This window comes from Pteropus vampyrus, unplaced genomic scaffold (assembly GCF_000151845.1).
Source record: "Pteropus vampyrus isolate Shadow unplaced genomic scaffold, Pvam_2.0 Scaffold535, whole genome shotgun sequence".
Classification (NCBI taxonomy): Eukaryota; Metazoa; Chordata; class Mammalia; order Chiroptera; family Pteropodidae; genus Pteropus; species Pteropus vampyrus.
In genome coordinates this window covers 690,327-702,114 of record NW_011889316.1, presented here as the reverse complement: position 1 = coordinate 702,114, position 11,788 = coordinate 690,327, and the positions used below count along the sequence as shown (strand labels likewise).

General features: G+C 33.1%; 1 protein-coding gene across 1 annotated transcript in view; it reads left to right on the top strand.

Moving 5' to 3' along the window:
* The window catches only part of UGCG (UDP-glucose ceramide glucosyltransferase), a 12,638-nt gene extending 1,196 nt beyond the window's left edge, over positions 1 to 11,442 (top strand). Inside the window, exons 2-8 of the mRNA XM_023525168.1 lie at positions 2,652 to 2,754; positions 3,438 to 3,539; positions 5,045 to 5,157; positions 6,547 to 6,725; positions 7,710 to 7,796; positions 8,266 to 8,455; positions 8,898 to 11,442. Coding sequence (XP_023380936.1) covers positions 3,479 to 3,539; positions 5,045 to 5,157; positions 6,547 to 6,725; positions 7,710 to 7,796; positions 8,266 to 8,455; positions 8,898 to 9,068 — 801 coding nt within the window. The 5' untranslated portion in view covers positions 2,652 to 2,754; positions 3,438 to 3,478 and the 3' untranslated portion in view covers positions 9,069 to 11,442. The remainder of the gene's footprint in view (positions 1 to 2,651; positions 2,755 to 3,437; positions 3,540 to 5,044; positions 5,158 to 6,546; positions 6,726 to 7,709; positions 7,797 to 8,265; positions 8,456 to 8,897) is intronic.
* The last annotated feature ends 346 nt before the right edge of the window (positions 11,443 to 11,788 follow it).

The window sequence follows — 11,788 nt, the reverse complement described above, 5'->3', positions numbered from 1 at the left end:
CTAATATGGAGCAAAAAGTTATATTCCAGTTTGTGTGTGTTGATATATATAATGAATAATTTTAGAGAGCCGAATTACATGCATGTATTAATCTATCTGATAAATTAAATATGTAATTTAAAAGAATAATATATGTACCTGATTTAAAATTTTTAATTTTAATTTTTAAATTAAATATATTGGGGTAACATTTGTTAATAACGTTACGTAAGTTTCAGGTGTATAATTCTATAATACATCATCTATATATTCCACTGTGTGCTCATCACCCAAAATCTAGTCTCCTTCCATCACCATATTTCTGACCCCCTTTACCTTCTTCATCCTTCCCCAATCCCCTTCCCTTCTGGTAACCACCATACTGTTGTCTGTGTCTGTGAGTTTGTTTGTCTGTTGTTTTTTGTTTTATAACCCACAAATGAGCGAAATCATGAATCTTATCCTTTTCTGTCTGACTTATTTTATTTAGCATGCTAGTGTTGTCACAAATGGCAATATTTCATCTTATTTTATGGCTGAGTTGTGCTCGATTTTTTTCAAAGTAAAAGTGCAAAGGATGGCCTTTTATAATTGAGGAAGAATCATATAAATAAAATTAATTGTAAAAGCTTTGCAGTGAGAAAAATGGAAAATTTTCAAGCCCCATTGTATATATATAATTAGCCCCAAACCATATACTTCTCAAAAATTTTTTTAGTATAACCTAGTAGAGCTTTTTTTCCTTCCTATTGAGTAAATTTCTAGTATTCTATTTTACAAAGTTTTCTCCTGCTGGGGAAAAAGGTTAAGATTAGCTTTATAATTATATTTTATGGGATTGTATTGCTAATAAACATTTTTTTCACTATATTCAGTCATACCTGACATAGCATAAATTATAAAAACATTAAAGTAACTGTTATGTTTGGCAAAACAAAGAGCACTTTAGAGCAAGCCTGGCTGAGCAGCTCATTATAGTAGGGAAGCTAACTGTTACTACTACCGTTTTGAATCAGGTAAACTGGGAGGTTGGCTGATACTTTATGGGACTTAGAGTCAACCCTTTGGGAAATTTCAGGAGTCTGGCAAGTGTGGTGCCCTTCCTATTCTCAGGTTTTTACCTGATCTCTGTAAACGAGGTAGCTGTAAAGTTGGTTTCAGTACCTCTTGAGTGGCACTTTGGTCAGTCATTGTTAAAAGTAGATAATGGATAGAATATGTAATAGGTAGAAAGAAGGAGGAAGGTATACGTTGTTTTCTCTACTATTTAATTATTGAGAAAACATTTTCTTCACTTGTAAAAAACAGTTTTAACTTTATTACCTTCTTCATGGACCTTAGTCCTGGCTCTTTTGTGCTCAGTCACTAATTTCTATATTGCCAGTTTTTGCTGAGATATACTATATATTAGAGAAACAGGAATTAATTATTTTGCTCAAGGGCACTGTTAACATTTTATTTCCACTTTTTACTTGTGTATACTTACCCGTGGAAGTAAATAAAATAGCCTTCCCTTTACCTGAATTAGTCCCTGTGTTAAACACTTAAAAAGTTGTGTCCTTAGCTCTTTTTATGTTTTAGAACATGTAACTTTGTTATTTTTGCATGGACATGCAAAAATTAACTTCCCTCCTTTGCTTAAAAAGGTTCAACCTGTTTTAGAAAGAAGATTAGCAGGAAATTTGTCATTGAGTCAGCATGAATTTATTACCGCTTTTGAAAAAAAGAACTATTTAGAATGCGTATCTCACAAAATACTAGAGTAGCCTTTGTATGTGAAAGGAAACACTTTTTAAAAATTTAGTAGTTTACTAAATGGTAACTTAGATCTGGTTTTGTAAATCTGGTTTTATAAATCTGGTTAAATGTCAAAATCACCCTAAAGATTCTGATTCAAAAGGCTAAGACTAGGGCCCGGTATTCTCTTTTTAAAATAAATGTCCCAGAGTAGCTTTGACACAGCCAGTTAAGTGCTAAGAAATGACTTCCTTAATTTACTATCAAAGAGTAAACAGCACTGGGCAAAATAAAATCCTGAGTATTTTCATAGTTAAAAGGCTAAGCATGTTTTTCAGAGTGATACATTTTGAATCAAATTCTATTTTATTTCAAAAGTTATTATACAACAGAAGTCTAATATTGCTTTATCCTTTTCGGGTGAAGAGTTTGGGAAAGCCCTTTAAATTTATCATAACGGGATGCAGTATGTAATTTATAGCACCTTTATGAAATAATATTACATTCAGAAACAAAGTGCTAGAGAATGGAGGGTGTGATTATTTTGGTTGCTTTCTATGTTGCTCTTACACTGCTAGGTACCCTGTGTGCATTTAGTAAATCTTCAGCAGTGTAGGGCATGGAGAGAAGCTTGAGATCCAATTTAACTACTAGGTCCTGCCTCTCTGGGGATGGCAAGACTTCAGCTGTGGGTGCTTGCCCATCTCTTCGTCATCTCTCCTGCTTGCAAACAGGTGCCTGTTCTGGAGAAGCTGCTCTAGGTTAAAGGCAACACTAAATATCATAAGTGTTTGCATCCATTAGGAATACTCTCAACTTTTAAATTTTGTACGGTTGCTTGTTTTTCTTAATGCTTTTTGATAAATCAGTAAATATTAATAAGTGCTGCTTTTTGTAAAAGGGGTTAATTTACATAAAATATGTTTTTTGACTAGTATGAAGTACTCCTTTGTGTGCAAGATCATGATGATCCAGCCATTGATGTATGTAAGAAGCTTCTTGGAAAATATCCAAATGTTGATGCTAGATTGTTTATAGGTAAGCAACAAGTTCTACAATAACCGTTTTGCTTTAGCAGTATTAGCCTTCAGTAATCTTTGCATTAAACTATAGATTAAAGTGTTAGCCACCCACTGAAGTTATTGGCATGCTTGCTTTATGCATGTTTATTGGAGTAGTGCAAGGTGTTTATATGTGTTTATATCCTTAGGAGAAAACTTAAGTTATAAAAACAAAGAGGTTTTTTTCATATTTGGAATTAACAAATAACGCAAAAAAAATTACCCCAAATTATATTTACTCATATTTTCACTGTGTGTGGCCTTTTCTGTATCTCATTGACTGTAATTATGAGTGAGTTATAGAATTTACTTTTATTTTATTGCAAAAAGAATATTTATCTAAAAGCTTATAGGCTTATTCTAAAGACTTTAAAATAGTGATTCATATTTACCATTAATACAAGAACTTAAGAATTAGAAAACAAACTAATACATTTTCAAAGATAAGTAATATAATGTTTTTTGAGAATGGGCAATTTTTTATAAATATGTTATGAATAACAAGGAATGTAAAATATAATTTTAAAGTATGTCATTTAAATTATTAAATATGCAAATACTTTTCACTTCTCTCTACCATGTCTAGATACATGGTAGAAAGAAGTAAAAATATTTTCAGTGTTGCATGAATTTTTCACCGCTGTACCTTTAAATTTTTAGGTGGCAAAAAAGTTGGCATTAATCCTAAAATTAATAATCTAATGCCAGGATATGAAGTTGCAAAGTATGACCTTATCTGGATTTGTGATAGTGGAATAAGAGGTAAGGTTTTCTTATTTATTTTATAAAACTATTCATTTGATGAAAAAATCCCAAAAGCAATCTGAAAATAAATTTTTCTGAAAATAAATTTTTGTTTGCCTAATAAATTCATTTCATTATTGTTTCATGGTTATATGTCAAGTTATACTAAGATTTTGACTTTTTTTTATGCTAACCTGGAATGTTAACATGTATAAAAACATTTTCGATTTGAAGAGAAAATTCCAAACATTTAAGAAGTATAGTCCTGATCCTTTAAACAGTCTATGAGTTTTTTCATAGATGTAAATTTTGCCTTGTTCATGTGACACTTACCTTTTACTTTAATCTGTTGGTGGCATGCATAATATGCTGTCTCACACAAAGGGACAGAAATTAATAGGTGAATATTTTACTAGAACACATTCATGGCTTTTTACTTAGGTGGTTTTAACAAAAAAATCTTTTATGTACTGAAATTATAACTTGTATTTTTAAATGTTTATACTTAAAATAATTTCAACGTTCTGTAATATTCTATTATATTCTGAGTATACCAGGTTTCTCAATCTCAACACTACTGGATATCTTTGTCATTGAGGCTATCTGCAGAATGTTTAGCAGCATCCCTGGCCTCTACCCACTAGATGCCCGTGGCATCCCTTTCTCAGTTGTGACAACCAGAAATATCTCTAAATAGTGCCAGTTGAGAACCACTGCCCTAGAATATGTGTATTTAAGGTCCAAATACACTTTTATACAGTAAATTTAGTTCTTAAAGACTTGAAGGAAATAACAATGAAGTCATGTAAAATATGTTTGTTGTTTGAAGATGGGGTAATGATTTAAATTTTTTTTATTAGCCTGAAATGCAAATTTGAAAATTAATAGAGGCGTGGCACTCCTAATTTATCAGGATCTTTACAAATCTGTCAATTCATTGTCAGAGATTATGTTCATTCTTCACAGTGGCTATCTTAAATTATTTACTGTCATATATTTATTACGTTCTCAGTGCACTGAATGTCTGTCAAGTATATCATTTGATTCCCATTCCCAGTTTTATAAGATAGGGTATCTCAAACCCTCCAAGAAAGTGGAGGCTCACTTCCTACGGTTGAAGAATAGAGGAGCCAGCATAAGAACTGAGGTCCTTTGACCTCGGCTCCTGTAGCTTTCCGACCAGGACACATTGTCCATTATTCCGGTTTGGAGGTTCTAAAATGGAGAGAGTAACGTTTCAAGGGTATCCTGCCTCTGGTACAGATTAGGTATATACTGACCTGAAAATTATGTGTAGAGTAAATTAGCTTATCATAGACTATGCTTTTTTGAAATTTTGTATTCTACTCAGAAGGGCGTTTGAGATTCATTTTATTAGGTCCAAATGTAAAAAAAAAAAAAAAAAATGCTTTTCTTAATCATTCAATAACAACTCACAAAACACACTTTACATTAGTGGGTACTTTACTAAAAAGAAATTTTTCTCTCTTTCTCTTGTCACCTTTTTGTCTATTTTATTCTAGTAATTCCAGACACGCTCACTGACATGGTTAACCAAATGACAGAGAAAGTAGGCCTGGTTCATGGGCTGCCTTATGTAGCAGACAGACAGGGCTTTGCCGCCACATTGGAACAGGTAAGTGTGATGGTCATAAATAATATTCTTGTTATCAGATTCCTAATCTTCCAAAAGCCTGAGACTATTGTGAGAGTCGGGATGACATTTTGGACAGGACCAATTGTCCGCTAACCGAATTTTTGTTTTGAAAAGAAACCCTAGGTAGTTACATTAAAATAAAAAACTTTGTATTCTTATACTCCACTTTGCATTTTTGTTTTCGAAATATTCGTGTGGCTTTATATGCTAATGATAAACATCTCCCAGATAATACCCATTCCCTTAGGTTAGGTTTAATATGCCACAGAGTGAATGGAAATAGTCCAGAGGGATTATCCCATTCTATGCAGAAACCTTGGGAGCCTTCACCAGGTCCCTAGTCCCACTTCCTTCCTAAAACCTCACTTAACAACTGCTTAAGAAAGTTAAGTGTGTGCTTCTAGCCTTAGAAGTTTGGTTCCATTCAGCACCACAGAGGGCTTCATTACAGTCTGGACGATAGGGTAGGTGGCAAGAATCATATCCTTAGTTCTGATGATTCTCATATTCCACGCTGTGTGTGTAACTCCTGCCATTGAGAAAGATCATTGCCCTCTGTATTTCAAGCTAATTAGAAAAGGCAACATATCTAAGATGTAAATAATAAATACGATTTTATATGTAATAATTAGGGCGATGACCATCTTCTTCTACCATTAATTTAACAGCTGCATATCTCATGACTTCAGAGCATATTGAGGGAAAGGACAGTAAAATGGGAGATAGAATTTTAGTGTCTGCCCTGTTTATGAAAAATACATTGAAAAATAAAATGAGAAATTGGAAGGAAGCTCAGCTCAGTGACTTGAGGACAGGAAGAAGCTAGCTATGAAAGGTTATAAGAAATGGATTAAGAAATATGATTGTCCTAAAGGATGATAGAACTGTAAGCAGTGTTTGTGTATATAAGCATGTGTGTATGCCCATGCATACATACATATGCATGTATACGCATACATACACCAATATGTGTAGATGGGTGTGTGTAGTTACATGAACATTCTAGAAGAAGGACATTAAATATTTGTTAGTGTTTTGTATGACAGTGATAGTTTTACCTTATTTTATATCCAGATTAAGTATTATTTGGATAAATCTTTGAATCTTGCTGTTTTAGGGGAAATAATATTTATTTGAGAATAGAAGTAATAAGAGTATTCAACCAAATAAGAAATTACTGCCTATTATATATAAACTTATTTTGTACCGATTTTTTTTTCAAATAGTTTACGTAAGAATAATAAGACACTCATTCAGTCATACTTAAGGAAAATTTGTTAGGAATAAGAGTGTATAAACACCATACTTTTAACATAAAATTCTAACTGTATACATAGGTTTTTGGATTTTTGTTTTTGTTTTTGGCAGGTTTACTTTGGAACTTCTCATCCAAGGTCCTATATCTCTGCCAATGTAACTGGTTTCAAATGTGTGACAGGAATGTCTTGTTTAATGAGAAAGGATGTGTTAGATCAAGCAGGAGGGCTTATAGCTTTTGCTCAATACATCGCTGAAGATTACTTTATGGCCAAAGCAATAGCTGACCGGTAAGAAAACTAAATTACATTAAGCTATAGTATTTTTTTTTGTACCTAACTTATCTTGGTTTATTGTATTTGTTAAACCCGTGTATTATGGGCTATTTTCTTTTCTTTTTTTGCTAATGAATACAAAAGAGGTTAATATAAATTTCTTTTTGAAAGAAATTTCCATTATTTATTTATAGACATGTTAGACTAATGAAGCATGTAAATGTTCTTATTCTACATTCTTCAGAGTAATGTGGTTTGAAGTGATTGAAAGGGAGCGTCTCTGTAATTGTGAATTTTCATTATTATGGATGTAAACTTCTGTGTTTTAGAAGAATTAGAAGTATCAGTGCAGTCACAAGCCAGTAGGTTAAAGTTTAAAGAATATGATTTTAAATTTTGAAATTTCTTAGATTATTCAATACTTTGCTAAGAAGCCGTCTAATGGTTCACATGACCGACTTAACATTTCTCTATCACCAAATGATACTGTTTTTGCTTTTAAAGGGGATCATTCACCTTTGTGATAATTTACTGTGATAACTTAGATGTGATTTTAAAACTTGAAGTCGGTTTTTAAAAATTCTCTTACGGAGTTCAGTGCGGTTTATGGCTTCATAGCGTTTCACGTGAGATGTGTCATGCTACTTTTTGTTGACTGTACACATACATCGCCCTCCCACCCCCTTTTGGTTAGCAGTGATAGAGACTGAACTATTAAATACAGAGCCCATTCCACATAGAACTTTCAGAATTCCTCTTTTTTAAGTTTCTTAAACTGTGAACTGAGGGATTGTGGTTCCTTCCAGCTCTTAGATGGTACTATCAAGGGCCTGCGTAATTGCTAAAACATCCATAATTATGATGTGCCCTAAGCAGGGTGCTAATCCCGAGGACGAGGCTCGCCCTGATCCCTCTTTACAGTGATGAGTAAATGCATGACGAGTCATGCATGCACGTGTTCATCATCATAGCTCATTTTATAATTGTCTTAATTTTCAGAGGTTGGAGGTTTGCGATGTCCACTCAAGTTGCAATGCAAAACTCTGGCTCATATTCAATTTCTCAGTTTCAATCCAGAATGATCAGGTGAATCAGCTATCTTTCTTCTTTTTATACTTTGTTCAAGGAAGAGGGAAGGGGAGTAATTTTTACATGGTCTAACTTGGTTTAAAAAAAAAAATCTAATAAAAGTCATATTTTGGTTTCGTGCCAGAAAAAAATGTTTAGCTTCTTTATTAAAGTAAATTTAATGTCAAAATATATTGAACACTGAAAGCATTCAAAAAAGAGATGTTAAGACTTTGGATTCTTTTTCATGTTCATCTCTATTTTCTCACTTTCTACACTTTGAATTTTATAATTTTTACTCATCAGAGTATAGACCATACAAATGAATTTGTAGACTTTTTCCCTCGATGTACTAAATAAAAATAGAAGAGAGATTCATTAAGTACTCTTTAAAGAGGTAGGCCTTTATATCACAGGGTAAAGAGCTGATTGTTTAGTCTTATAACCAGGCTATAATTTAAAGAAAATTCTTTTTTTTTTTTTTAAGGTGGACCAAATTACGAATTAACATGCTTCCTGCTACAATAATTTGTGAGCCCATTTCAGAATGCTTCGTTGCCAGTTTAATTATTGGATGGGCAGCCCACCATGTATTCAGATGGGATATTATGGTATTTTTCATGTGTCATTGCCTGGCATGGTTTATATTTGACTACATTCAACTCAGGGGTGTCCAGGTATGTGGATAGGCATGAAGAGGTTAGCAATCATTTGGTGGAACTAAAACTTGTTAATTTAGAAAAAGTTGAAGAAAATCTGTCTGAGCCATTCTTCAGCCTCCCATTGAAGGTTAACATCAGATTTAAACATTCCTTTCTTCAGTGGAATGTGGACATAAAACGTAACTTGATTTTTAACTTTCAGTTGGTTATACAATCACTTTTATTAAGACTCCAACAACTCAGACTATATTAGGATAGCAGTTTTTTAATGCTTCTCATCTACTCATCATAAACATTTTCTTAACCAATATAGCATGACAATTGAATTATCTAAAGGAACAGACTTAATTTTATGTAGTGTAGTTAAATGAGTGAATTCAAAGAATTTAATTTTTTAACTGTGTCTTTTGTCTGACAGTAAATCCGTTTTGTTTTGTTTTGTTTTTTTAATTCCTAGGGTGGCACACTGTGTTTTTCAAAACTTGATTATGCAGTAGCTTGGTTCATCCGTGAATCCATGACAATATATATTTTTTTGTCGGCATTATGGGACCCTACTATAAGCTGGAGAACTGGTCGCTACAGATTGCGCTGTGGAGGAACAGCAGAGGAAATCCTAGATGTATAACTACAGCTTTGTGACTGTACATAAAGGAAAAAAGAGAAGTATTATAAATTATGTTTATATAAATGCTTTTAAAGATCTACCTTCAGTAGTTTTATCACATGTACGTTTTGGTATCTGTTCTTTAATTTATTTTGCATGACATTTGCATCTGTGGAAAAAAACCCAACACATCTGTAGTCTTGGCCAAATGGTGTACTTTATTTTGTGGAAGTAGAGAATCAAGAGAATCGGTTCTAGGAACCTGGGTTTGGTTTTTGTTATCGTTTATTTTTTTAAAATAAATATATATATGTGTTTGTGTGTGTGTGTGTGTGTGTGTGTATATATATATAATATACATATGTATATATATAATATATATATACACACATATATATATATTTGAGCGCTCTGCAACAAACACTGACAGTATCCTTCAGTAGAGAAAGTTTCTTATTTGTGAGTACATTCTTTTAGAACATTTATGGGATGGCAGCAGCTTTGTTTGGGGGTTTAGAAGAGGAGAAGGTAATCACTATTCCTGCCTAAAGGGAATAGTGATGAACAGTGAACAATCCACAGCAAGGTACTAACTGAGAAACTTTTTCATGCTTTATGCCTACCTCTTGTAGTTGTTGCAGAGCAGATATAAATCGTAATAAGGTAGCTAGGCCTTGCAAAAACAAACAGAAAAACTGTAACAACAATAATAATAAAAGAGCTGGAGTCTAGTATTTCTATGAATCTGTGAGAGATATTTTTTTGGTCTCACTGCAATGAACCAAAAGTGGTTGAGTTTTAATTGTAGCCGTGTATTGAAGGCATCTTTTTGACCAACGCTTGTTGGTTCTGTCTTGAACCATTGTTAATCACTGTGCTGGTAAACCTTTCCTTCTCTGCTCCTCACCTGACCCCCCCATCTTTCCTTAACTTTTTTTTTTGGTGTGGGGTGGGGTGGGGGGTAAGGGTGTTTGTTTTAGTGTGAGTGGATGTTTTGATAGTTGCGAGGAGAAATGCATTTCAGACACATTTCAATCATGAGCTATTTTCTTACACAGTATGTCTTATTGTTAAAAAGAATGTAATTTCATGATACAGGTATTTAATATCTTTTTTAAGTAAGTAAATATTCTAGCCATCAATAAATAAATTGCAGTAGAGTATTAAGAGGGGACAGGATGAATTTAACTCTTAAAATTAATCAGTTATCAAACTAAGTCTACTGTGTGTGGTTTTTTTTTTACTGTTACAGTTAGTCTAGTCTTATTTAAATTGGATTTTTGTATTCCAGTTTGTACGACAAAATAGACTAGGTCCATGCTAGTTGCAAATGCATGCTGTATCTCACTCTTCCGTTCCCATCATGCCGCTAAGCTTGCTTGTCAGGTTGTGCTTAACTTGTGGTGAACTGGACTTGTTTTTGTTTTTAAAAATAGGCAAATAGGTAAGGGACAGTGCATAAGCCTTTCTTTTTCTTTTCTTTTTTTGTTTGTAGTGGAATTTTTGCCTTTTCTATAGGATGGGATGGCATGTTGTCCATATGAACGCCTGCGGCAGGGCTGACACTGGCAATATGGCAGCTTTAAATTCTAAGTTACTATAGTTTCCATGTCAAACCATAATGTGTAGCATCTTAGCAATAACTACATGTTTATAGAAAATGAACACTTTTTCACTTCACTGAGCCAATTCGTTTAATTGTCTAATGACTATACACATGGTTTAACTTGTAATATATCTATAAATGTGTATATACTATGTATACACATTATATACAATAGCTTTTCTCTGGGCCAAACTGCTGCATTCTTTTTTTTTTTTTTTTTTTTTTTTGCCTTATGATGAATTTGTTTGAAGGGCATCTTCTTCATGAACAAAGGCTTTGATGCATATTCCTTTCTATGTGAAATGGGTAGTATTGTTTCCTGAGGAAAGTTGCACAGTGAAAACCAGTCTAGTTGTGACCCACTCTGTGTTTATGTTTTTAAATCACTATTACACAAGTTGAATTTTGCTGACCACGTTTGTAATTTTTTGTTGGTTTGTTAAATGAAGTTTGGTTGATGCCATCCTTTGCACTGCTGAAGTGAAATCTTGCTTATTACTTAGCTTTTTGCTGATCTCAGTATGGGCAAGGGAACAACAAGACCAAAATGGCTGGACAGACTTCTTGTGTTTTGTAAATATAAAAAATGACTGTTCTGTCTGTATGTCCCTATGTGGTAGTGGAGTATTTCTTTAAAGTGAAGCTTCACTTAAGCAGAAAGAGTGATTCTTTGTCTAGCAAGTTTAGAATGATGATAAAATGGTAAGAAATAATGTAAATGTTGAAGTACTTTTTTTCACAACAGAACTGTAGGAGTCTCAATTTAATAAACTGTCTTTAAAAAGTGTATAGAATGTACCATGTTTTATTATTTAAAATCATTGTCTTAAGTTTTTTGTTCAAAGAATAAAATTTGAATACAATCAAAACATTAACAGTGATGTATTTTTGTTTCCTGTCTTTTAGTTTACATTTTTATAATCTTAACATGTTCCACCATTTGCATCAGAATTATTAGAAAAATTCTGTGAAGTGTTAATTTTGAAATCTTGCTTTTATCTGTGCCCCAGGCAGACTTATGACTTAAAGTTGGGCTTTTCGATATTGGTTGCATGTTGGAATCACCTGGAGAACATTTTTAAAAATATGGATGCCCGGGCCCTGCCCACAGAGATTCTGGTTTAATCTGGGGTGG